Source organism: Peromyscus maniculatus, chromosome 11 (genome assembly GCF_049852395.1).
Source record: "Peromyscus maniculatus bairdii isolate BWxNUB_F1_BW_parent chromosome 11, HU_Pman_BW_mat_3.1, whole genome shotgun sequence".
In the NCBI taxonomy this organism is placed as follows: Eukaryota; Metazoa; Chordata; class Mammalia; order Rodentia; family Cricetidae; genus Peromyscus; species Peromyscus maniculatus.
Window position 1 is genome coordinate 42,440,808 of NC_134862.1, and position 27,194 is coordinate 42,468,001.

The window sequence follows — 27,194 nt, forward strand, 5'->3', positions numbered from 1 at the left end:
CTTGCAGGTGGAGGACACTGCAGCCAAGTCCCTGTGTGGTCCTGTCAGTTCCTTCCTCGACCCCACCGAGACTAACCCCCTTTACGAAGTGTCAGGAGGCTAGAGCGGCCGACTCTGGAGGCAGAGCTGGGAAGGCTACTCCTCCCTTCACAGAAGAGCCACCAGTGCCCATGGACAAACCCACCCACCGCTACCGTCCTTACCCACCGAAAACCTGGGGGAGGGGAGCGCCATGCAACACTGTGACCACAGCCACAGCTTTGCCTATGAGCCACACCTGTCCTACAAACTGAATTTCCCATCTGTCCTTTCTGGCTTTCGCAAGAGGGTCGGAGGGAGCATCAGCAATTGCTATCCACTTCTCCCCTGATCCCCAAGCGCTATTCCCTTCTCCCTCTGGCCCGCAAGCCTTGGGTCTGGATGCAGAAGAACCGCTCCAACTACAGCCTCGTGCCCCACCCAACTCCTTCCTCTGGGGTGTGAGCACATGAGGCAGAAGGGGCTTCTGGCCACTCAGGAGTTAAAATGGCAGCAGGACTGGAGGGGGTTGGCGTGGCAAGCAGACAGGGAGGAGGCGACCAGAGTGGGCTGGGAAGGTTGGGAGCGCGGCGGAGCAGCTAGTGAGGAGGACGAGCGCGAGCAGCCGGGAGGGAGGAGGCGCGGCGGGGGCGCCGGGCGCCGCGGGCCTGCTCTGTGCTCCGCAGACGCGCGGCGCTCCGGGAGCGCCCGGCCCTGGCCGCCAGCCTCCGGCCCCATGCACGCAGGATTGGGGACCCTGCCATTCCCCTGACGTCCTCGCGGGCTCGGCATCGCGACCACTCCCAGGACAAGTGCAGGTTGGGGAAGGCGCCCCGCGAGCTCGCCGGGCCTGGGTGGCGGCGCGCCGCGGAGACGGCGGAGCAACGTCCCCAAGCCGGGAGGCGAGCGACAGACATAGGACGGCTCCCGCGCGGTGAGTGTGCGGCTCCCGGGCGGCCGGGGTCGTGGTCGCCGAGGCCTCCTCTGGCGTGGCCGCGAGGGTCGCCGCGATCCGGTCCCCGCAGCTCGGACTCTGCTGGCCGGGTGGGGGAGGGGAGCGCGGCCGCGACCGCCGCGGTCGCCAAGATGCCTGCAGGAGAGAGCTGGTGACTTGGGGAGAAGGCCGGGAGGGGCGAGGGAAGGAGAGCTGGAGGATGCAGAGGAGGTGGCCTCTGCGCCGGCTGGACCCGGGCGGCGGGGGAGGGGGGTCGGGGCCTGAACCTACCAGGAGAAGCCCCAACCCCTCAAACTGTTGCTGGGTAGCGGGGAGCCCTGGAGATGTGGAGGAGCCGGAGAGGTGGCCCCCGGGGTTAGGGAGGGCGTGACAGAGGCGGACTCACGGGATGGAAGCGCACCGGAGCCTAGGGGACTTTCCCTTCCTGGGAGCCCGGGTGGTGGCCGTGCGGCAGAGACAGGATGGCCTCGGTTGGGTCTGTTCGAAGTGTCTGGCGCCGAGAGCCAGGCTCCTCCCGGGTGGGGGGACTGGGGTCCCACTGCAGTCCAGGATGGGACATTCGAGTGGGGGAGGGGCCGGGCCGCCTTAGCCGGGGTGCTGTGCCGTTTGAAGCAGCTCCGAGGCCACCGCATCCCGGCAGGCTGGGCTGGCCAGCCACAGGTGGGCCGTCTGTCCTGCTGGCACGACAGGGCTGTGCGGGCGCAGGCTGCCCAGCCAGCCAAGAGCCGCCAGCGGCGGGGGTGAGGCAGCGGAGCCGAGCCGCTGAAGAGGTGGGGTGAACTGGACCCCGGGGGTGGGCCCGAGTGGGGTGTTACAGTGCTCCCGGCTGCTCCTGCCCTTCCTCCCTCCTCCCCCCCCCCCCGCCCCACCAAATGAACAGGAAGAAAAATGTCAGCTGGGCTTTGTGCTCTGTTCCTCAGGCTGCCGCAGCTCCCATCTGTTGAAGCCAACGCAGCTTCTAATTGGGCGACGGGCAGGGCTTGGAGGGGGTGGGCTGGGCACAGCGCGGGTTGCCGCTGGTTGCCAGAGATGGACTGGCAGGCCCCTCTGCTTGAAGACCCCAGGAGGGGGAGGGCAGTGGAGGGAGATGCCAGGTCAGGACAGCAGGAGTGGCCTCTTGCCAGCGTCTTTACCATGGCCGAGGGGACCAAAAGCAAAAAGACCTAGGCGTCTTTACTTATCCAGAAAGATGGCTGGCTCCATGCCCCCTGTTCTCGACATCTCTCTGGCCGGGGTTCCCTTTCTGAGGGAGAAGGCCAGCGACCTCCTGTCAGCGGCCCACTGAACAGTCCTCCAAAAGAGCACAGATGGGCAGGGTGAGTGCAGGACGCACAGCACCCCGCCCCCCGCCCCGCCAATGGGTCTTCTACTTACCAGAAAAAGTCACATGTGGGTGACTTGACCCACTTTCCTGACCAGGAGATGTTGGGAAGAAGGGAAGAAAAGGAACACAGTTAGGGGTCTGTGCCTCTCAGGTCTCCTTGCTTCCCTGTGCTGCCTCAGATGTTTCCAGATGCCTGTCTATGGGTGCTGGGGTCTGGGGTAGAACGTTATTTGGAAAGGGCGCCATGAAGACTCGCTGGCGTTTCAGGGATTTTGACACTCCCAGGGTCCAGGACCTAGAAGCCTCCCCAAACCCACATCTGACAGAGCCTACCCTGAGGAACTCAGCAGGCACTGGGAGATCTAAGCCTCAAGCTAGGCCTGCAGGTCACTTGCTCTCTGCCTGTGCCTCCCCTTTCCTCCCATCCCTCCTTCATTCCCCTCTCTTCCTCAAGCACCTCTCTGTCTCCCTCTGCCCTCACATTACACTGCTCATCTCTCACTCTTCCCCTCCTCCTCCTCTCCCAGTTTACCTCCCTCCCTTCCTCCCGGGTCTCTGCCTCTCCCTTTGCCTTTCTGTAAAATGTAGCTTAAACCACAAGCTGGGCACGCAATGGCTCCCTCACATCTTGATAGTGGGAGCGCACACACAGTGGCCCCCGATGAATCCCCTTTGCAGCGAGTCCCAGGCTGGCGGGTCGGGCACCTGAATTCCCTTGCCCTGGCGTCCCCTAGGCCCTGCCATTCACTCACTTGCTCCTCCTGCTCTCTGCTCCCATGTTTCTTTTCTTCGAAGGACAGGAGAAAACTCTTTGCTCTTTAAAAACTTATTCATCCAACAACTACTTATTGAACACCTACTGTGTGCCTGCCACGAGTTTAAGAGTGGAGGATACAAGTAATCGGCAAACCGCCATGTCGCCGGCAGAGCTGAACTGGTACCTGAACTTGATCGTTGGTTAGCTCCACGCCCACCCGTGTCTTTCAAAGGTTTGGTGGAGGGAGAGGAGGAGTATAAATAATCCTAGCAAATTAACAACACACTCACGGAGTGGCCCTTGAGATCCCAGGCCCGTTGCTTTCCATATGTGACGTGCCACTGAAGTCCTTTCTAACCTGGGAGGATGGAGCCGTTTACACACCACCATCATCTGTCTTGGAGGCCAGGGCTGTGCAGAAGGCAGTGGTGTGTACCAGGAGGGACGCAGTGATAGTTTAGGAAGCTTTGCGAGGACCGTTACAGAAACCGTTGCATTCCGTCCTCCTAACGGGCTGCATCATAGTCCGTGCTCCCTAGCTGGGGAGTCTGGGGGGCCTGGAGAGGATGGAGCACTGCCCTCCGTTGTTTTTTTGTTTGTTTGTTTGTTTTTGTTTTGTTTTAAGCCACCACTTCAGTTCAGGTGGCTCTTCTGATGTTTATGACTTCTGCTAAATCCTACAGTTACCATGAAGCTCACATTTGCTCTAGCTTTTCAGGAGTGAGCCTCATCTCTCTACTTAGAGTGCAGACTATATTTGCTGAATGGTTGCATGAAAAAAAAAAAAAAAAAAAAAAAACAACCTTCTCACATGATCCAGGAAAGCTTGCTATAGGAGCGAGGGCACTGCAGAGGACATGAGGAGGGCAGAGACTCCTTCACACCCACAAGTGTGACGAGCTGTGGCCAGCAGCTGCTTTCCCTAGGCCTCCACCTCCATCGGGGGCTAAGGGTGAGGAGGACATTGCCATGTTCGTGTGAGGTCAGCGTTGGACCTCCAGCCATGGCCAGCCTAGTGAGTCAGGATTGCTCCTGTTCTCGGCCTCCTCAGGTGAGCCTTTCCTGTCACAAGGACGGAGACGGAGAACAGGGGTAGGTAGCTTGGGTGTGGTGTGAGGACTGTGGGCCGGGACAAGGTCAGCGGTCAAGGCTGGAAATGGGACAGGCAATGGGGGGCACAAACAGGAAGAAGACAATGGCAGAGAATAGCTTCCAAACAAACCCCAGGGCATGGAAAAATAGCCACAGCAAGAGAGGTCCTGCTGCGGGAATGTGTGTGACTGGCCTCTAACAGAGGTGCCTTGTCCTAGACTACCTGAGTGGCGTAGACGTCTCTAGGCTATAATGCACAGGCTGAAATTACGTGGCGTTTGTCTCGTTCAGGCTCCACTTGTTCAGTCAACTTATCTTCCCTAAAGCACCTACTCTGTGCAGAAATAGAGATGAATCAGCTATTGTCTCTGCCATGGGGGAGGGGCTCACGTTAAGGGTATAGAGTGGGTGGAGCCACCCACCCAAGTTCTACCCAGGCTGTACCACTTGTTGCTGGGAGAGACTCTGGGAAAGTCATATGACCTATATGTGCCTCAGTTTCCTCATCTATAACTGGTTTGATCGTGGTACCTACTTCGTAAGAGGAGGGGACACAGGCCCAGGAGCCTAGAACAGTGTCTGGAATATAGGAAGTGCCACATACGTGTTATTATTATCAAGAAGGCAGTGCTATGGTTCACGGCTGGGTACAGGAGGCTACTCACATCTGCAGACTAGAAAAGACTTGCTAAACTGGGGACAAGGCCTGTAAAGGGGCCAGCTAGCAGAGGTGGGGGGCGTTGGGACAGCCGTGCTGAGGGTGCCTGGGGCACAGGAATTGTATATGAAAAGGCACTGGGGTGTGTATTTGGTGTCCTTCATGAATATCACTAACACCACTCAGTGTCCCTCGTCAGCCTTTCTGTTCCTGGCGCTCGGAGCTGGACTTCCGGCGGAACTGGCTAGCTGCCCAGAACAGCCCCACACCCCTGGGTCTAGAAGAGTGGGCTGCCAGGCAGGGGGTCTGGTGCAGACCTGCTGGGTTTGTTTGTGTGACCTTGGCCTTCCACACAGTTCTAAGTCACCAGTGCCCACATTCTGCTGTAGCCAAGGCCTTGACCTCTGGCTTCTGGTGCTTCCTGGGGACCTGGGCGATGCCTTGGCCTTGGAAAGCTGTTATAGGAGGGTGAGTTTAACCAGGGTCTGCTTTAGAATTCAGTTCGTCGCTGTGTGTTTCTCCCACCCACATCTTCCCTGCTGTTCAGCGTTTGATGGACTTGAAGCAAGTTCCAACATGAAGAGCAGGCACAGAGTTCCTGGGGCAAAAACGGTTTCTCGGCTTCCACCTCTCCACTTGTAATGACACACATTAGAGGACCCAGCATTTACCGAGCACTCGTGGGCCAGGATGGTGCAAAGTCGTGTTGTCCGACTAGATCCCCAACCCCCTACCACCCGGGTGCTACTCTTACCCCCAATTTAAACAGGGAACCACTGGGGCTCAGACCTGCCCAAGGAGACAAAATGAGGGGGGGGGGATTTAGCCCTTCTCTGGCTTCAGGGTTCCAGCACCCCCAGGATCCAGGGGTACCCTGGAGTCATGTTGCCCACTCGGAAGAAGCTAGCTTCTTCCTGCTGGAACAAGTTCCCCAAGCCTGCCCTGTCCACGACAGTGATTCCTCTCCCTCTTCAGGGAACTCCAGAGTCTCACTGACTCCTTCTTCCAGCTCCAACAGGTCGTGATATCCAATACCATGAACCTGTTTTTGTTGTTTTGCGGGGGGTTTTTTGTCTGTGCTAGGGATCAAACCTAGGATCTTTTACATGCAAAACAAGCACTCTACCAATGAGCCGGTCCTGACACTGTTTCTTCCTGCCTCAGCCAGAGCCTCCAGGGCCTTCAGTGCCCATGACTCAGTGCCCATGGACACAGGAAAGGGCCCAACCAAAGCATGGCTCCCTGGGGGAGGGGAGAATGGGATACACCCAGAGACGGTGAAAGGAGACAGGCAGGCTGTTTAGGACCGTCGGCGGGCTGCTGTTAACATGGCAGGTTCATGTGTCCTGGGAAGAGCAAGTGCAGCCGGTTCTGTTTACAAGCATCTCTTGAGGCAGCTCCTTCAGAGAAAACATGTGGTAGAAGAGGCGATGATTGTGAAGCAGCCAGCTTGGGTCCCCCAGGAGAAGTGGGTCTGTCTTATCCGATCCTTCCCGAAAGAAGGAAGCGGAGGGGATGACAGCAGGAAAGAGGTCCGTAAAACACCACACCTGAGCACGCAGAGCTAGGGGAGAGCGCGTGTAGCTTGGGAAGGCAAAGGTCGGGGTGTCCTGAAGGTGCAGCAGCTATAAATATTGGAGAGAGGGGAAGGAAGGAGGTTGATACTTGGACCTGACCAAGGAGGTAGGCTGGACTCCGCCACCCAGGGGATCTGTGGAATGGCTCCACCCACAGCCCATCTCGGCAAGGCCATGCTCTGCCATTGTACACAGGGTGGGTGGTGCACCTCTTCATTAGCCAGTGTTTATGGAGCCTCCCTGCCTGCCCGGAGGTACAGGCAGCAGGGGAATAACAGAGCTCTGCCCTTAAGGAGCTTTTATTTTGCTGTCTGGGAATACAGCAAAGTAAACTTAGAAAGCAAATGGCATATTAGTGTTAAGTGCTCCTGAGAAAAACACAGCAAGGAAAAGAAATAGAAGATGAATTGATGGGAGGGCTGAGGGCTGGGGGCCGCAGTTTGTTCAGGGTGGCCACTAGCAGAGGTGAAATGAGCACTGAGCCGCAGGAAGGGCTGGTGCGCAGGCTGGGAGGCAGGATGGAGCCAGGGATGCTGGAGAGGTGCTAAGGAGGGGCCACTGGGAGTGTAGTGGACGGTGAGAGAGGCAGAGGCCGAGGCTGGGGAAACAACCAGGAGGCCAGACTAGAGTTAGGGTTCTGGCTGAGGACTTGGCTTCTTCTGAGTGCGATGAGACATTTCAGGATTTGGATTCTTGAAGCCTGGAGTCTGGGGTCATCCGTTCCAGCATCCTCTTGCCGTTGCCACTATTTTGGTCAATCAGTGGGTGCCCCCTTGTTTGTGGAACTTGATCGGGGCAGGGGAGGGGTGGGGTGGATGCGGGTTTGGGAAGAACATAAAGTGTAAGACCTGGTTTCTGATGGTAGGGAGAGAGATGCTCAGATGAGCTGGGGAGGCAGAACTCGTACTCTGAAATAATGAGGGAATAATACCAGACAGTATTTAAAACCAAGTGCTAAACTGTGTGATTTAGACTATAAATGTTATCAGAACTGTGCGCTCTGCGTGGGAGTACACAGGGAACGCTTCCTCGGGAGGTGCAGCAGATTGGGGCCTGGAGAACAAAGTGGGGTTCCACTCTGCAGAGGGGAGGGTCCAAGAATCTATACGTGGAGGGTTGAGAAGGGTGTTCGAGCAAGAGGGGAGGGTCGGGGGTCACATTAGGGGTGGGAGGGAGTCAGCAAGCTCTGCGTCACGGCAGGGAAGTAAGGGACATGTGGGGGATGTCCCTGGAACAGGGACTGCTCTGAGGCCTGTGTGTCTCGGGTCCTCTTTAACCCCTCCTGGGAAAAGGAGTGAAGTCTGTCCTCCAGGGTTTTTGCCTCTTCCCCAGGTCCAGCTGCGTTCTGTTCTGTTCTGTTTGCAGAATCCCTCTGAACCTTCCACAAACACCCTTGACCCACCTGGGATCTGTGGCCCATTGCTCTGATAGGCCCCTGGGCTCTACTTTTCTATCTAATCAGCAGCCAGACTGTCCTCTTGAGCCCCCCAGGTCCTCCATCTGGCAGGTTACTCCCCAATAGTCCTGTTAACTCTGCTTTCCCCAAGAGCTGGGGGCTTTGCTGGAGCAGGAGGTGGCTCACCTCTGCAGCGGAAGGTGAGGGGGCCTGGTGGAATAAGAGAATCCAATGAGGTAAAACCCTCACCTCCTCGAAACATAAGCAAAACTGCACACACACACACACACCCCACACACACCTTGGACCTCAGCCAAAGAGGAGAAGCCAGGGATCACATGGATAAAATTACCACTGTTCACTCAACAATCTGCTCTGGGCCCTCAAGAGCTAAGAAAGGAAGGTTCATTCTGTACTCCAAGTCCTGGTCCTTGAAGCTTCAGGGCTGAGTCTAAGGCTGTTGTCCTTATGGCTCCCAATCTTGAGCGAGTGGAGTCAGCTGGAGCTGGGTAAGAGCCCCAGTTTCTAGCTACTTACCCTTGGGCGTTTTAACTTAACCTCTCTGGGCCTCGGCATGGCCTTGTGTTAAGTCTGGGTTAATAACATCTACTTCCCAAGGTTGTTAATAATAATAGCTAACACTTGTGCATGCTTACAAGGCGCCCAGGGCTTTACCGCATTTATCTCATTTAATCCACAGAACGCTGGGAAGCAGACATTATCTTCTCCCATTTTGCAGCTGAGGAAACTAAAGCTGAGACGCTTTAAGTCACTTGCCCGAGGCCACACGCAGTCGGCAAGTGACAGGGCCAGAATGCAGCCCCACATCACTGGGACTCCAGAGCTGTGCTGCTCAGCCACCGCATTAAGCGATCTCATCTGTGTAAAGTGCCTACCTACTACAAAGTAGGATCTCAATAAATGTTAGTTCCTCTCCCCCTCCTTTTCCCCAGGGCCGTTCCTCCAGAGAACAGCTCCCAACCCCCCTCCTGCAACACATTGCCTTTCCAGAGTCCCCTGGAACAGGAGAAGCAGGAATGGGAACGAGCTGCTGGTTTATATCAAGAAACAGAGCTGAGAAAAGGGTGATCCATTTGAATAAAATCTGAAGACTCCAGGCCATGATTGCTTCCCACTATTCTCTGAGGAGTGTTACTCAGTCTCACTGGGTCTGAGCTCAGGCCCTTGGCAGACCGTGTATATGGAGATGAGGACAGAGGTCAGGTGGAAGGAGAAAGGACCCTCATCTCATGCCAAGGGCAAGGAGGGGACTATTTCACCTGCTGATGCTAGAAATGACCCCTAGGACTGGCAAGGTGCTCACAGGAAGGTTCCAAGACTAGGCTGTCTGAACTTGGGTGTGGTTTTTGAAGGTCAAGGTGTGTAGAAGAGAAGCTGGTATCTCAGCTTCACAACTGCTAAATCAATGTGCTTCCTGCACCTGACACACACATAGCTCCATCACACCTTGTCTTTAAAACCCACTAAGAACAGACACAGCAGAGTATTCTGAATGTCGGGGTGCCTGTGAGGTCTAGGCAAGGAGGTTCTTTAGAATGTGGTCCTCATCCCTTCCTCCTTGTGCCCACTTCTCGGATGGAGCTAGACTCATCTCTGTACGGTCCAAAACAGCCTGTTAACATTTCCACTGGACATGCAGATTCCTGGGGTCCTGGGTCTCCTCAGAAGGATACCCCAAGAGATGAGAAGAGGAGCCCAGGTCTGAGTTACTTTACAACTGAAAGCCACCTGGCCTTGCACTTTGCAGTGCTTTCAGAATTTGATGTCTTGCTTTGTTTCAAAACAAAACTGCAGTATGTGGTGGGCAGAGTAAGCGCTCTTTTGTATCACACTAGTCCCCAGAACCTGTGAACAGAAAAGGAGCAGCAACTGGGGCGTGAGAACAGAGGAGGTGGGAGGGAGGGACTGGGAGGAGAGGAGGGAGGGGAGACTGTGGCCCGGGTGGAAAACAAACAAACAAATAAATAAATGTATTTAAAAAAGAAAAGGGACCGTAAAGTTGTAAATAGAATGAAGGGTGCCAACTGACCTTCAGATGTCCTGGACTCTCCTGGTGAGTCCAGAGTAACCACAAGGGTCCTGTGAAAAGGGGGAGCAAGTCAGTGTTGGAGAGATGCCCGTGAGAAAGACTTGATCAGTAATTGCTAGTCTTTGGCCAAGAATGAAGGCAGCTTCTGGAAGCAGGGAAAAGCATGACACATTGCCCCTGGGGCCTCCAGAAAGGAATGAACCTGTAGGCACCTTGACTTTAACCCAGTGAGACCCATCCCAGCCTAACTTCTATGCCTATAATAAAGAAATAAGTCCGAGGAAGACACTACATTCGTGTTTGTGACTGTAGCCACAGGAAAACGAGTATAAGGCCGATGTGGTGAGGTAGACCAGAACTCCACACAGCCTCCTGCTGACCTCCTGGTGACCATGGAGGAATCATTTCATAACCTGTGACCCGAAAGCTACTTCAAAACACGCTAGTTTTAAAGTACCGCCTCCACATCCTCCAGACAGTGAAGCCAAGGCCCAGAGAGAAGGGACTTGGTTGGAGGTCATGCTGAGTTGGTGAACAGGTTGGGCCTCCACCGCAGGGCTTGCTTTTATCTTGTCAAATCCTGGCTGCGTCCATGAATTCTCTCTTCCAGTCACCAATGTGTGTGTGTGTGTGTGTGTGTGTGTGTGTGTGTGTGTGTGTGTACTTATCTACAAAGGGTGCTGTGCTAGTGCCTAGCAGAAGTAAAGTGTAAGACTCAGAACAGTACTGCTTGGGTTCTGCCCTGCCTTTACACCCTCGCTGGACCCTTAGTTTCCCCAAAACATAGGTAACCAAGCCTAGGCTGCTTAGGGCTACAATGCTCCCTGTCCTGGGGCTGGCTGCCAGCTGGGCATTATCCCAGTCACCTCCTCTGCTCCTGCCCCCACCCCAGCCTGTGCAGGCTTCATCTCCCTAGGAAGCTGCAGGTGAGCAACACACAGGCCTTGGGAACGGGAGGAAAGGAGGCAGAGCCTCGGTAGCACCTTATCGGCCTCTGCCAGGCAGGCAGCCTTCCCAGCTCTCCCCCTAATACACCTGAGCCGTTGGCCAGCCCCCAGGGCTGCCAGTTCCTGGTGTCGGTCTCCATGGCAACCCCACATTTGCCGTTCTGGTTTCTAATGACTTATTGGCATGTGTGGTAATTTGCAGAGCTTGGCAGGCAGAGCTTGGGAAGCTGGGAGGAGGGACTGGAAGCAGTGAGGGAGATCTGGTCGTGGGGAGGGGCTCAGAGTGTTGGGTGGAGACTGAGGCACAAGCCTGCCTTCCCCACCCTTTTCAGTCCCTGCAGAGTAATAGTCCAAGTCAGGGAGCTGCCTCAGGCCTAGGGTCTCCCCCTCTGAAGAGCATCAGCTGGCCCCACAGCCCCGCAAAGGAGACAGATGGACAGACAGATGTGGGACACAGCTGCTCACCTGTCAGGCGGCTTGAGCAGGTGTGGGGGAGCTTAGAGCTGTGTTCAGCTGTAGCAGGTCAGACCACGCCTGTCCTCCGGCACTCTCTTCCTGCTCCCCTGCGCTCTGGAACGAGGGGTCCTATCTGGAGCCAGGAGTTCTGTCTTGTCACCAGGTCTCATGGGGACAAGAGAGAAGACGGTGTCCACAGGCCCTAGGTCCTTGCTGTTTCTAGGTCTCTGGAACATTCAGAGAACTAAGGAACTTCATGAAATGTGAGATGATGTAGGGAGGGGAGAACAGGCCAACAGAAGGCTGACCCTTCTCCCCAGGACAAGGCCATGGGGACAGGCTGTGGGGAGACTCACTGCCTTCTTCTCTCACACAGTTCAGTCTTCTTCAGTCCTGTCATTCTTGATGCCACTGTGTGGTGAAGCCATGGGAGAAGCCATGGGAACACACCTTTAAAAGTAGCTCCTAACCTAGGTTAGAATCCAATGGCCACCGCTTACTTACCACCTCTATGACCTTAGACAGGCTCTTCAATTTTCTTTAAGCCTCAGTTTGTTTATCTCTAAAACGGGATTGGCATATCCAGCTCACGGGATTGTGAAATAAAATCAGCTCACATTTGTAAAATGTTTGGTGATGGTTGGCCCTGATAACTATTAGAGAATGTTTTTAACAGACTTCTAATTATCTACCCAAATAAACAGGAGCAATGCAATCAATAATGAAGCCTTGGTGAGGTTTTCTTCTTTAAATATTTGAAATGCCTTCATTTATTCAGTAAATGTTTATTGAACATCTAGTACTGAGTACAAGCACCCAGCAGACACTGGGTTTCTCCTGGTGTGTTGTGGTTAGGGCGAGACTAGTTCACTTGTGCATGCTCTGAGCACACAGCACCTCTCGGGATTCTGGCACCCTGGAAGTGGTCCTTGTGTGGCTCTCTGAGAAGGGGCTGGTCCCCAGAGAAAGGCCCGCCTTGTGGAAGCTCTAAGGGGTACAAGGAGATAATGCCCAACTCTGCAGGAAGGGTGAGTGTCTTCAGAGCTAAATTGGGGAGGAGAAAGGCTTAATGTCAGGGAACCGATGGGTGGTCACTCCTCTGCCTCCAAGAGCTTCTGAGGCACTAAGGGACCACTGAGGACCACCCCAGCCTCCAGCTAAAACAGGAACAGGAAGCACTAGCTCTCACCTGCTCAACAGAGCGCATGCTCCTTTGGCTGGTGCAGGACAGGAGATAGGAGAAGAAGGGAGCGAGGACACTTGGCCTCCTCTGCCAGCAGATCGGCTTCTGCCTCAAGCAAGCATCTTTATGAGCCCTCCTCCAGCCACCTCTGAGTGTCTACTGGAGACACTCTGGCGGACTGGCAGTGACGCTGGGGCCCAGGGGCTGGCTAGCCAGTGATGGTCTCACCACTCAGGTTCCCATGGTAGCTCCTTGTATCCAGGTGATAATGGCTTCGGGGTTCCCGGGATTACTACCTGAACGCAACTAACCTGGGCTGGCAGTCAGACCTCAGCTAGTTCCCCAGACCTATTTTTATTTATGAGACAGTTAAGCCTCGTGGAAGGAAAATTTTGACTTGCCTAAGGTCACGCCGTGTGTTCAGCGCTGTGGGAACTGGACATAAAGCTCCTAACTCTGGCCTTGTGCTGCACCTGTTACCTGCTCTCCAGTTCCCTGGTTTTCCCAGTCTAGTTCCCAGGGAGGCCATTTCTCTAAATCTCACTGATGTCCTCTTTGTTAGCCACTTTCCTTATTAGGTAAAGCCCTCAGCATCTACCCATAGTTCCCCTCTTCCCATCTCCTCTACTCCTATAACCCTGCCCCACATCCTCCCCCTCCAAATAATCACCCTCCCCTTCATACTCACCCTCCTCTTTCCAAGCCTGTCTGTCACGGGTAAGATCAATGACTCTGTGGACAGCACATCCCACCTCAGGCCCAGCAGCCCTTTGGTGGCTCCTCCCCATCAGGCCGTGCTCTAGATTTAGCCTGCAAATCACCCAGAGGATCACCTGGCTCTCTGATGACCACCTCTTGGTCCCCCAACTTGCTTAGCCAAGGACCCCCACAGCACCATTCCTGAACTTTGGGATCTTGGGTCCATTGGACCCTTTTCTTTCCTTCCTCTGATTCCAGATAGATTCAATGGTTCATCCCGCCAGTATCCTAAGCTGTCTTGACCCTCTGTTTTTTTATTGCCCCAAAGTCCCAGTTCTGCATCAATTGCTCTATCTTTTGGCTGAGATCAAAGCTCCCACATACACACACATGTAAACACACACACACACACACACACACACACACACACACACACACACACACACACACACACACACAGAGGCAGATGGGCACATCTACAAGCTCCCCATCACCAGTCCAACTTGTTCTTCAAAAGTGCCTGGTATTCCTATCACATCCCCTGGTTCTCCCTCCTGACTCTCCGATGACTACTTCACACCCTCCTCCCCAAACCTCCGCCTCCATCAGTGATCTCAGCTGAGGACCTCACCTCCCACTTCATGGAGAAATAGCTGTCTTCAGGCAGAACGTCCCAGCTTGTCCCTAGCAAACCCTCAGGTACACTGCCTCTCATCCTCTGCTCCTCCCTCTGTTCTAGCCCAGGCAGCAAGGAGCCACCCCAGATCAGTGCTCCTCGCGGGTTCGAGAGCCTACCGCTGGCCCTCCAGTCGTTTCTCCTGGCTTCAGAAAAACAAACCAAACACACAATCCTTCCTCAAGCCCAGTTTCTGCCCACACCGTATCTTCATCCTCTCAAGCCAAGTGTCTTGAGAGACTTGGCTCCCCCAGTGTGCTCTACTTCACACCGCCCACACCTTCCTCAGCCCCACTCGGGTATGGCTTCCTCCTCCAGCCCTGAGAAACAGCTCTCCGCTCTGCCCAAGGCAGGGAACAAGCTCCATCTGTGGAAGCATTTCCCCTCACTTTTGGTGGTTGCCTTTCTCTGGGCTTCTCTGACCCCATGTATTCCTCCTGGCTTTTCTGGAGACTCCCAAGTCATTTCTGCTGACTCACCCTTCTCCTCTCCGTCTTTAAATGTTAGCCTTCCTTGCGGTCTGTCTCTGTTGGTGGTACTGTTTTCTGACTGGCGCTCCTGTCTCCAGGTCATGGCTTCACAGGAGTAACTTCCTTATCATCCACATGCAGATGACATCCAAATCTCTAATCTGTGTCTTTTCAGCTTAGCTCTATACCCTCACAGCCACCTGCTGAGATGATTAAGATGGATGTGCCAGGAAACTTGGAATTTGGCATATCTAAGCCAGAGCCCTGCTTTTCCTAACTCTCCATGCCCTTTCCACCCCTACCTGCCTCCACTGAGTGGCTTGACTTTGTGAATGGTACCGCCTCATGCTTGTTCTGCAAGCCATGCACTAGGACTCATTGGCCATTCTTCCTTTACCCCCGAAGTCCAGTGGGTGACCAGGTCCCATCTCTCTACACAGGAAGACCTCTTGAAAGCTCAAATAACCGCATACCCGTAACACTCGTACTCCAGAGAGAGAAACAGGAGGAACACGGGCTTGAGGCCAGCCTAGGCTACCTAGTGAGATTCTGTCTCAAATAAAACAAAAGGACAGAGGGAGCCAAAAAATGGATAAAAAGTATTAAGGAGTGAACTCATTAAGAAAAGAATTTTAATCACTAAAAGAATCTCATAGCAAAAAGCAGGAGGAGGGGCTGGAGAGGTAGTTCAGCAGTTAAGAGCACTGGCTGCTCTTGCAGAGAATTCAGGTTCAATTCCTTACACCCATATGGCCGCTTATAACTGTCTGTAACTCTAGTCCAAGGGCACCAGATTCCCTCTTCCGACCTCCACAGGCAACAGACACACATGTGGTGTACATACACAAATGCAAGAAAAACATAATACACATAAAAATTGTCAAGATGAATAAATCTTAAAAAAAAAAAAATTTAAGCTGAGGGGGTTAGGGATTTAGCTCAGTGGTAGAGTGTTTACCTAGCAAGCGCAAGGCCCTGGGTTCAGTCCTCAGCTCCAAAAAGAAAAAGAAAAGAAAAGAAAAGAGAAAAAAAAGAAAAAAAAATTAAGCTGGAGGGAAGTCTGACTCTGAATGTAGCACTGGTAGACCAGATGGCCGCACCTTGTCAGTGGCCTCTGAGTGTCCTTCCTCTGCTCTCCTCCCTTCCTCCCACTAACTTCAGACCCAGCCCAGGTTCAAAGGAGAGCCAGCGTCTCTATCAGGCCCCTCCTCACTGGAAGGTCTTTGGGGAATCATACCCTTTCACATCTGACATTTGAAGTTCTCTTTGCAAACTCCAGAACCTTCACGAGCATTATGATGCTCGATTGCCCGGTCCTCTGGGTCACCTGTAGGAGAGGTGGAGCATGTGTAATGTTGGCCTGTTGCACAGGGGAGGAAGCCACAGAGCAGGGGCTTGATGGCTCACCTGCAGTCACATGGCTGAGCAACCAGAGTTAAATTTGGACCCGGTGCTTGGGTCCTCACTCCAGTGTTTCCCCTGCTGCTATACATCTGTACTTGGCGGGGGGGGGGGGGGGGGGCGGGGGGGGGGGGAGATGCACTGTTGCATACTCAAGATGATCACAGCAAGGGATGGAGGAGTCACACCAAAACCAGACCCTCGTGGGGTAGAAGAGAGGACCTGGGAGGTACAGCCTGCAGTTGAGGAGAGCCAGCTAGGCCCCTCACTTTTTGCAGAGATCCTCATGACCTTTTTACTCCACGCTAAGGACAGAATGTCCCACCCAGAAACAAAAGTGCCTAGAGAACCATAGTGAAGAAGGCAGACGTGGAACCTGGTAGAAGGCAGAGGCTCCTCATGCCATCTCCTGAAGAAGAAGAGCCATGTCCTCCCTGGCTTGGCTTCTGCCAGCCTCTCCTCAGCCCCTCCCCGCCTTCCATATGCCACGTAGAGCAAAATGCCCTGGTCGCCCAGCCACCTCTTGCTGCTCCACACCTCTGAACCTTGGGGAGCTCTGACCCTGGGGACCTTCACAGTCTCCTCCCCTGGATGTCTCTTCCTCACATCAGCACTCACTCTAGTGACACGTTTTCCAGGAAATTCCTCCCACGCTCTGCACACGCTCTGCATAGTCTATGAAATGCCCTTCTTCACTGGTCTGTCTCTTCTGTTGGGTTGGAAGCTCCTCAAAAACAGCCTGAGTTATTCACAGGGGTACTCCCGTGCTGGCATGCTGTGGTAGCAATAAAATAACATGTATTGAACACTTGCTATGGGCTAGATGCACCGAATTTTAAAACAGCTTTTTATTTTAAACCAAGTATAGATTCACTGGAGGTACAAAGAAATGTGCAGCGAAGTCTTAAGGACCCTTCATTCAGCCTTCCCTATAGTTAACATCCTGCCTAACCACACTGCAATACTAAAAACCAGGAGACTAAACTGCGCGATGAGACACACCTTTAATCTCAGCACTTGAGAGACAGAGGCAGGCAGATCTCTGAGTTCAAGGCCAGTCTGTTCTACAAAGTGAGTTCTAGAACAGCCAGGGCTACATAGTGACATAGTGAGACCCTGTCTTGCAGGGCAGAGGGAAGGAAGGAAGGAAGGGAGGGAGGGAGGGAGGGAGGGAGGGAGGGAGGGAGGGAGGGAGGAAGGAAGGAAGGAAGGAAGGAAGGAAACCAGAAAACTAACTTGGTATGACCTATAGCCCTTACACATATTTCATGTTCATTTGTGTGTGTGTGTGTGTGTGTGTGTGTGTGTGTGTGTGTGTGTGTGTGTGTAACTTTGTGTAACTACAACCAAAATCAAGATACTGAACAGAAATTGGCATAGTGAACATGTCTGTGATCCCAACAGTTAGAAAGTTGAGTCAGGAGGACTGTGGGTTCAAAGTAGCCTAGGCTACATAGAGAATTCCAGGCTAGCCTGAGTTACACAATCAGACACTATCTCAAGTTACTAAATAATATACTTAACTAGAGTCACAGGACTCTGCTCTGCTGCCCCTTTATGACAGTGTGCTCCCACCAATCTGTTCTCTCACTACAGTGATATGATGTCCAGATGTTCTGTTCTCTGTCACTACAGTTACAGGATGTCCAGATGTTCTGTTCTCTGTCACTACAGTTACAGAATGCCCAGATGTTCTGTTCTCTGTCACTACAGTTACAGGATGTCCAGATGTTCTGTTCTCTGTCACTACAGTTACAGAATGCCCAGATGTTCTGTTCTCTGTCACTACAGTTACAGGATGTCCAGATGTTCTGTTCTCTGTCACTACAGTTACAGGATGTCCAGATGTTCTGTTCTGTTACTACAGTATAGGATATCCAGATGTTCTGTTCTGTCACTACAGTTATAGGATATCCAGATGTTCTGTTCTCTGTCACTACAGTTATAGGTTGTCCAGATGTTCTGTTCTCTGTCACTACAGTTACAGGATGTCCAGATGTTCTGTTCTGTTACTACAGTATAGGATATCCAGATGTTCTGTTCTCTGTCACTACAGTTATAGGATATCCAGATGTTCTGTTCTCTGTCACTACAGTTATAGGTTGTCCAGATGTTCTGTTCTCTGTCACTACAGTTACAGGATGTCCAGATGTTCTGTTCTCTGTCACTACAGTTGTGGGAATGTCCAGATGTTCTGTTCTGTCACTACAGTTATGGGATGTCCAGATGTTCTGTTCTCTGTCACTACAGTTACAGGATGTCCAGATGTTCCATAAGATGAATCATACAGGCTGTAATCTTTTACTGTTAGGGCTTTTTCCCCTGCATTTAGCATAATCTCCTTCCGGTCCATCAAGTCGTGGTCCACATCAATCATCTGTCTCTCTCTGTTGCTAAGTAGTATTCCAAGATAGGAATGGGTACGCTACAGTTTGTTGAACCATTCAGCCATTGGGAGATAATTGTCCCACTCTGTTTTGCAAGTGAGGAAACTCACTGGTCTGGGGTTCTCTGACTGACTAGCAAACAGCATTTAATAAATGTTAAATGAGAGGAAACTAAGATGTTTGTTGTCCTGAGCTCTACTTCATGAGAGTACTGTATGCTCTTACCCTAGCATCCAGAAAGTTGTTCTCAGCATAGTAGGTTCTCAGTAAATGCTTGCCAGTAAGATGCGCCTGTTTTACATGGATGAGAACCATGTCCTGCTTGTTCTGAGTGCCACCATTTGCAGGACAAGACTTGATCTTCTCAGTGTCATGCCTGATGTCTGCCCTTCCTGCTTTGCTTAGAATGTCAGGAAAGTGAATTTGAGGCAGTAAATATTGATTGCAGACAGGCCTGCCATTCTATTGCCTAAAATGCCCAAAGCTGTTGGCTGTCTTGTCATTTCCATATTTGCATGGTAGTTTGCATCTCATTTGCAGGTTGCTCAGTTAATCAACATGCTGAGCAACCCCTGCAGCCTCTGCTTCTCGCCACCATTGCTTTCCCAGGAAGTGCTGGGTCCAGCTGTCGGATCCTGGGTCAGGCTGGGCAGGAGCAGCCTAGAAAAACTATCTGCTGTGTCCTGAACATGCCCACCCTACACTGCAAAGCCTGCCTGGGCGTTTTGGCTCACAGGAGGTCATTGCCACTCAGCAGGGACCTCAGGAGGTTTAACTAAGGATTTGTGGAGCCCTTAGACCCCAACCTGAGATGTGGAGTTCCAGATGAGGTTATGGAACCACGGGCTGAACCAGCCCTGCCCTGGCGCAACACCAGAAATATCTTGTTGGGCACCTCCTGCCACCCTCTCTGCAGAGGTCGGCGATGAGAACTGTGGTGGTTTGAAAGAAAATGCCCCCCAAAGGGAGTGGCATTATTGGGAGGTGTGACTTAGTTGGAGGTAGGCTTTGAGGTCTCGGATATGCTCAAACTTTGCTCAGTGTGATATTGAGTCCACTTCCTGTTGCCTTCTGATCAAGATGTAGCCAGCACCATGTCTGCCTGCACACTGCCATGCTCCCTACCATGACAATAATGGACTGAACCTCTGAACCATAAGTGAGCCACCACAATTAAATGTTTTCTTTGTAAGAGTTACCATGGTCGTGGTGTCTCTTCACAGCAATAGAAATCCTAAGACAAGAACCAGCCCGTGCCCACAGGGACACACTAAGGATGAAGTGGTTCCCCACTACAGAGAGCATGTGGAAATATGCACATGGCCTTGAAGAGAACCTGTGGTTTTGGCCAACCGAGGCCTTACCAAGGGCCACAGGTACAACGAGGCTCTGCCTCAAAGAGGAACTCCCCCTTGAAGTGGGTCTGATAATCAGACCCACTTCATCACACAGGCTCCAGCACCAACAGTTGTATGTGGGAAGGAGTCCATGTTGACTGGAATCCTGGAGGCGGCTCCAGTCTGGGTGGGCTCATGCTGGGCATTGGAGAACAGGTCTCAGAACTCGCTTCTCAGCAGCGGTGCCCTAGAGACACACACACTCAGGGTAGGAGTGGGAGGTATTTTAAGAAAGCAAATGCAGTCTACTGTGATGTTTACAAATAGCTTAAAATGAGAATTCATACCGGGTGGTGGTGGCGCACGCCTTTAATCCCAGCACTCAGGAGGCAGAGGCAGGCAGATCTTTGTGAGTTCGAGGCCAGCCTGGACTACAGAGTGAGTTCCAGGAAAGGCGCAAAGCTACACAGAGAAATCCTGTCTCAAAAAAAAAAAAAAAAAATGAGAATTCATAGTAATTGTGGCTTCTTGGTGCCCATTTGGAACTGTGTCCTCAGCCCCTGGAACTTGCGAGCACTTCATCAGGAGCACTAAAGAGATGGTGTATCGATCTGAGCAGGGACTCCCAAAGGGCAGTGAGTTAGTGAATTCTCCAGAGTGGCGCTGTTGGGAGGGTTAGGTCACTAGGAGCATGTCCTCAAAAGGAATTGTAGGACCCATAGTCTCTTCCTCTTTTCCCATCCCGGCCATAAGGGGAATAGTTTGCTTTGCCACATGCGCCACACCATGACATGCTTCCTTACCAATGGCCCAAAGCAACAGGACCAATCAGTCATGACTGAAACCTCCCCCAGTGTGGGTTCAATAAACCTTTCCTCTTTGTAAGTTGATGTATCCCACGTATTTTTGTTACAGTAGTAGAAAGCTGACTAAAGCAGACAGAATGGTAATTGGGGACATAGAATGGACTGTTAAGAAGTGGGACCACCGGACTGGAGAGATGGCTTAGTGGTTAAGAGCACCAACTGCTCTTCCAGAGGTCCTGAGTTCAATTCCCAGCAACCACATGGTGGCTCACAACCATCTGTAATGAGATCTGGTGCTCTCTTCTGGCCTGCAGGGATATATGCAGACAGAACACTGTATACATAATAAATAAATAAATCTTTAAAAAAAAAAAAAGAAGAAGAAGTGGGGCCACCAATTGCTGTTTAGCTGGGCGATGGTGGCGCACGCCTTTACTCCTAGCACTTGAGAGGCAGAGGCAGCTGGATCTCTATGAGTCTGAGGCCAGCCTGGTCTACAGAGCGAGTTCCAAGACAGCCAGGACTACACAGAGAAGCCTTGTCTTGAAAAAAAAAAGTAGTAGTAGTAGTAGTGGGGCCACCATAAGAGCAGAGGGGTAACATACCTGATTTAGGATTGGTTCTAAGAATGCAAGTAGAAGTTTGGAGCTTGAGAGAACTGAATGGGAAGGAAAAAACTGCAACAGATGGTCACTGATCTAACTTTGGTGGTACAAGAGATTACAAGAGGTTGTGAGAAGAACCTGTAAAAGAGAAGGATGCAGATGGGCAGAGGTTGGGCCCAGAAAGAGAGTTCAAGGGAGGCATGAAACTAGGAGTCAGGAATCAGGGTTCTTAGCCTGCTGACTGACCCCAGGAGCTCCCAGAGGATGGAAGCTAAGGAGATGAGGATGGATAGGGAAGAGCCATGAGATCAAAACCAACTCACAGAGGCTTAAGCAGGAGGGCCCTGTGTACAGGAGTGATAGACCAAGGGGACAATTTGATTGTTCATCTTAAGGCAGAGGGAGGAAAGCAAGTGATTGAGTTTCCTGGGGTGGGTAGGACTGAGGCTGGCTTTACGAGTCCTTTCCCTGTATGCCAGAGGTAAGGCAGGTGGAATGGGCAGGCTGGCAGAGGTGGCGGAGAGGACGGGACAGAGAACATACCTGCCCCATCCATGGTGCAGACGGTGTGTAGCAGTGTGTGTTCCCTCAGGCTGTGCAGAGTGCAGGGGCAGCAGCCAGAGGGGAGGGGAGAAGAGACCAGGAGGTGCTGGATGAGCTAGAATCACACATCTGTGATAAGGTAGATCTGCTGGCTTCCGTATTTTCTTCCACAATGCTTTAGGAGGGGCCGCTTTCCAACGCTTTAATCGAGATGTGGCAGCAGGAACCTTACCCTCCTGCAGAGCCTGGCCTCTTCCAGTGGACAGCCCGTTCCCCCTGGCCTTGCTGTCCAGGGGCTTTCTCTACCTTGAAAGCTTCCATCATTTCTCCTTGGCCTGACTTATAGATGGCTCCAACTCGGAGTCCCTCTGCCCTCTGCTGCTTCCCTGAGCACTGTTTCATTTTTTTTTCTCTCTCTCCGCCTAGATCTGGGAACAGCAGCTAATAGCCTTCCCAAGGGTCAGGCTGGGAAGATGAATGTTAGCCTGTGGGGGCTGGGTCCTGCCTTTCCATAAGGGGGGTTGATAGAAGGCGGGGCGCAAAGAATGGACAACACAAGCAGACACACCGAACAGCTTGTAGGATACGGCAAGCAGAGTGTCCACCTGTGCCGAAGTGTGCTGTGTCGACTGGAAAGCCCCCCGTTGCTGGCCTCATTAGCACTGAGTTGGAGAAGGCAGGGTGCATTTCCCAGGGTAAAAGCCAGGAGAAACCAGATTTGGCTCAAAATGTTTGCAGCGAAGGAGCAAGTGAATAATAGCCACGTGCATGCCCAAGCAGCCTGCAGAGTCCGTGGTCGCTGCCCTCGTTTGTAAACATTGCACACTGAATGAGTGCAGCTCCTGCAGGGTACCCCAGAACCAGCTGCTTCTCAGTATGCCTCCCATGTTGTAGGCGGGCTCCCTGCCAGCCAGGTTAAGTCATAGTGAGAGGTATCGTGGCTAGGGTCCAGATGACATCCTCCACCTTTGCCTGTGCTCTGGCTGACACGGCCCACGTCAATGAGCTGAGGCCTGGGCACTGTCACCCCCGTCTCCTCAGTCAGCGCTGGTTGGGGCCTCCGCTGTCCCTTTGGCATCTGCGTTTCGAATGCAGGACACAGAAGGGCACCAGGGGCAGGAAACACAAGACTGAAGGGACGTCTCAAAGGCTGTGGAAGTAACGCTGTAAGAAAGTGTGGATCCATGCTTCACCTCCGGCTTGGGGTCCTGTGTGATCCTATGTAACCATGAGGCTCACCAAGGCTCTTTGGGCTTCTACTTTTGGGCCCTCCATTGAGGTCATCTCCTTAGCCCAGTCTCCTGAGTCATCCTGAGAACAGAAAGGCCCAGAAAAAGTCAGTTTCTGGTCATTGTAAAATAAGCTATATCTTTAGAAGGGCCATCCATCCCCGGTGATAGAAGATTGCCGCAGACTTGGAAGTATTCAACTTCTATTTTAAGACCCAGGTCCCAGCTACTGCCCAACTGTTCAGCGTGGGTTGGTCCTTCTTTGACTCTAGATCAACTTTCCTCCAGAGAGTTGAACTCAGCACCCGCCTCACATCGAGTACTTGGGGAAATGAACTACAGGAAGGTGAGAGAAGTCTGTAGGTCCTTAAATGTCCCATCACAGACTGAGAAGGAAGGCAAGGACAGTTCTGGTCCTGAGCCATATGGACTTGAGGCCAGTTCCCGCTGTGTGTGTCTGTGGCTTTGGACAGGTTGGTGAACCTGTCTTGGTGTTATCATCTGTAAACCAAGCCTAGGCTTTGCTCAGTGGTAATGGCCTTGTAAAGGGTCGACACGTATGTAAAGGAAATCTTTATGTATCCAATATATAAAGGAAATCTGCCGCATGTCCTGTGGATGGCTCTGTTCCCTCTCGTCAAAGCCCTCTTAGATCTTCAAGTCAAGGGCATCTCAGAAGACACATCATTTGCACATGTTTTCAGACACCCAGGCTACCCTGGCATCTGGCTATTGAAATGCCACATTGTCTGTACCCTCCCCAGGGGCACATCTCCAGTCACACGTCTTTGGGATCTCGTTTCCTCTCCCTGCTGAACAGCAGGGACATGCTGAAGAATGCCAGACTAATGGGATCCACTCTTCAGAGACTGCGATCTTCGGCCATCCCTCTGCTGGGGACCAGCTTTTCCAGCATCACACTCCCTGGGCATTTGGCCACTTGATGAGGTTGTCCAGCTCTGGGGAGGTGTCAGGCCCAGGAATGCTGGAGAATGCTCCTAACTTGAAGGAATCTTCTCCCCTTGTCTTTGCTTTCTGTCCTGATCCAAGTTGACTCAAGTGTGTCATCCACAGTTCTGACAGCCCTCCCTTTATGCCACAGCCTGGCCAACCTCTGCCCTTCCCTGTCAAGGGCATCTGGGAGCCCTTCACTTCCTAGCCACCTGTGTGGATCCTGGCAAAATAGCACTTGAACCATTAAGACCCCTTGTCTAGATAGCTGTCCAAGCTTCTCTGTGATCTTATCAACCCTGCATACTGCCTGTGTCAAAATATCCTTAAGGGTGGGGAGCATTAAAAATGCAGAGTCCCTGTACAGTGAATACATAACGAAAAAATTAATAATACATTTGCAGTTCAGACTGAGGGTTCAGAAACCTGTATTTCAAATAGGCTCCCATGAGATCAGTAAGTATAATAAAGTTTGAAAAACACTGGGGGAACCGCCCCCCCCCACGTTTTATTGAGTAGAATTCATAAAGAACAAGCAGATTCTCAGTGTGCAGCTTGATTAACTTAAGTGTGAGATGCGCAATGTCCCCAGGTTGTCACCCCCAGATCAAAGCCTAGAACACAGAGAACCACTCCTGTTCCTTTACACCCTGTAACGGGGTGAGGGGGGCTGCCATTCGGAGCCCGGCAGCACGGATTCATCTTACCTGACTTTAACTTCGCCTGAACGGAGTATGACTTCTCCCACTCAGCATTCTGTCAGTCCATAACGACATAAGGCTCCACGGGGCAAACCACCCCTCTCCCATCCCGTGTGTTCTGGCCTCTCCTGAGACACAGAGAGAAGTCAGGCCTAACCCTAAGTCCCTTCCATCTCAGTTTCCTGGCCCCCACCCCTGGCTCAGCTCTGTGGAGACTACATTCAAGTGTGGAGACCACATGGAGGGGCGTCACTCTTCAAACCTTAGCAGCTGGGGAGACCCTGGGCCTGCTCCCGCCAGGCCCTCTCCAGACAGCGACTGAAGTTGTTCCTCTGTCGGCCGTGGATTGCTAGAGAGTCCAGGCACACACTCCAGATGAAATTGGCCAATTTCAGCTACAAATGAAGAGACAAATGAGATGGAAATTGCACCGAACAAGCCTCCTCCTCGTGTGTAGGTATCGGAGCTGACACACTGAGCTGTGGAACTAATTCCAGCCCGTCTCTACAGCTGGGTCAGAAGGGCTTTTCCTAACAGTGGGAAACACCATCTCCTCCCCAACCCAGCCAGGCAGAGGAGCAGCCAAAGAGGCTCCTGGGGGAACGTAGAGGGTGTGTGTGTGTGTGTGTGTGTGTGTGTGTGTGTGTGTGTGTGTGTGTGAAGAAGAGAGGAGGAAACAGGTAGAAGACACTGGCCAGGTACTAGAAAAAGAGGGTGACATTCATCGCCTCCCCCTCAAAAAGAACCCCAAAATTTTAAATATCTACTACATGCCAGGCCCCAGCCCCATGCTGGTGTTCTGACTGTGAAAATGGACAAGATCTGCCTCTAAGAGTGCTTGGCCCAGGGGTGGAGAAGTAAGTGATGGTACTAGAGAGGGCAAGGAGAGATGGGACCCATTTATGGATGAGAGAAAGAAGGGCTGGGAGGAGCAGTGGGCAGGGCAGAGGCTGGAGACGAGAAGCAGAGGCCCCTATCCTCCCTGGCACAGGGAAGATGTCCTGGGAAGAGGCCCCAGACGCCTTTGCAGGCAGCAGCATTAGCTCTTGGAAAAGTGTCAGTCCAGGACAAACGAGACGTGGTGTCTTCTCCCCTATTATATAAAGAAGTTCAAAGAGCCACGGTTTCTCAGACTCTGGGTCTCTGCGGCGTCCATTTTCTTTGTTAAGAGAGTTGCAAAGAGGCAGGGAATGCAGATTTGTTTTCATACGGACCCAAGCTAAATACAATTTTAGTAATAATAATAATAGCAAACACTTATAAAGCACTTACCATGAGCCGGGCTGTTCTAAGCACTTCGCACATATTAACTCATTTGCATAGTAAGTATTCTAGGAGAAGAAAAAAAACAACCTATGATGCATTTCAAAACCAAACAGAAATGACTTTTGAACTACCCAACACCCACACACAGTCTAAGAGATCTGTACCAACCACCCTCCAACCAATGTGACCATGAAGCAGAAGTCCTGGGAAGTGGGTTTCAAAGGAGTTCCAGGTAGCCTTGAGTAATTCTAGACCTCACCAGGCCAATGGGCTCCTCATCTCCCTCCTTTACCTCTGAGTGACACACTTCAGGGCAAGCCCCAGGCAAGGCACTCAGGCTAAGAAACCCTGGAGACATTGTGAAGGATGTGACCAGTGGTTAAAAGGAGGGTGGCTTTCTCTCCGGGGACCGCTCTGCTCCAATCTGTGTGCACCGCATCATTGCAGATGCTGCAAACATGATTGGCACTGGGGAATTAGTTTCCATAGCGACGCAGGTACAGTGGACCCTTGACATTCTCAAGGGATACAACCTAGCCCTTCATGAGTCTATGGATTAGAGAGGACCCCTCATTTCCCCCCTAAAATGCAATAAAGTGTGGCTTGGAAATGTAATGAACGGCTACAAGGGTACACCTAACTCCCAGCTGCCCAGTGCCCTCCCAGTACCAATCTCAGCCTTTGCAGATCAGCAAGATAGACTGCATTGTGTCAAATCACACCACTTCATCCTAAGCTGACATGCCAGTCTGCTGCAGCAGTAGCTAGGGGGGCATCCTGCTTAAGCATGGCAGGCTGAACACATCCAAGAGTCTCTCTGCTACCTCCCAAGCCACATTGAAATGAAAGTAGAGGAGGGGCAGGGAGAAGAGAGCAGAGCTAATAAGCAGCATCCATCCCATTATGGAAATTGAAGAGAGTACATTGACTTGGCAGAGAACAAAAGGCCTCTCAGAGGCTGTGGGGAGGGCAGAGAGGAGGAACGGGCAGACTCCTGCCACAGAGCGGCACAGAGGCTCAGAACTCCATGGTCCCGACGGTGCGGTACAGAACGGTGACACCCTCGGTCACCCCCTAACGGCATCTCACCCTGTGGCTTGCCCCCAAAGCACCCAGATAGAACTTTGTTTCCCAGATAGGCTGACCAAGAAGTGAGTGCTTGGGAACACAAAGAGGCGGCAGACGGAGGAAAGATGGTGTAAACTGGAGCGTTGCTAAAAGCTTGCAGGCAGCATGAAGAGGCCCTTTGCCCCCCTTTCCCGAGCAGCTCTAGGGATGCTGGGGACACTGGGAGCACAGGTGATGTGCCCCCTCCTGGGGACATGCACCAGCTCACAGCTCTGCTTGGGCAGGTGGAGCTTTTAATCAGCCTTTCAAGACCTCGCTCATAAATGCAAACCGTTGATCAAGAACTACGCGATGTTAAAAGAAAACATCTGCTATTGGAGGAAAAGGTAAAATAAGTTGAAAATAATGTGAAAAAAAAATATCAAACATCATGATGAAGGAGGAGGGGAGGCCCAACAGGACACCAGACTAACAGAGGTGATATCCTCCAGGAGACAAGAAGCTATTACGGCCACGAAATAAGGACATGGGATGCTTTTTAAAAACTGGGGACTAGTTCACCACATCATAAAATCCATCCTGTCACAGTACACAATTTGGTGGGGTTTTGTAGATTCACAAAGCTATGTAGCCAACCTGAGT

At 52.2% G+C, this 27,194-nt stretch overlaps 2 protein-coding genes across 2 annotated transcripts in view; one reads left to right on the forward strand and one right to left on the reverse strand.

Annotated features, from left to right (window-relative positions):
- Window positions 1-617: 617 nt before the first annotated feature.
- On the reverse strand, window positions 618-3,822 carry LOC121821248 (uncharacterized). The gene is made up of 2 exons (XM_042258147.2): window positions 1,359-3,822; window positions 618-1,108 (listed from the first exon to the last, which is right to left on the reverse strand). Exons 1-2 carry the CDS (start codon window positions 2,107-2,109, stop codon window positions 618-620), a joined length of 1,242 nt encoding a protein of 413 aa, XP_042114081.2. The 5' UTR covers window positions 2,110-3,822.
- Lrrn2 (leucine rich repeat neuronal 2) overlaps window positions 838-27,194 on the forward strand; it is a 59,879-nt gene continuing 33,522 nt past the window's right edge. The window contains exon 1 of the mRNA XM_006993236.4: window positions 838-952. The gene's annotated coding sequence lies outside the window, so the exon portion shown is untranslated. The remainder of the gene's footprint in view (window positions 953-27,194) is intronic.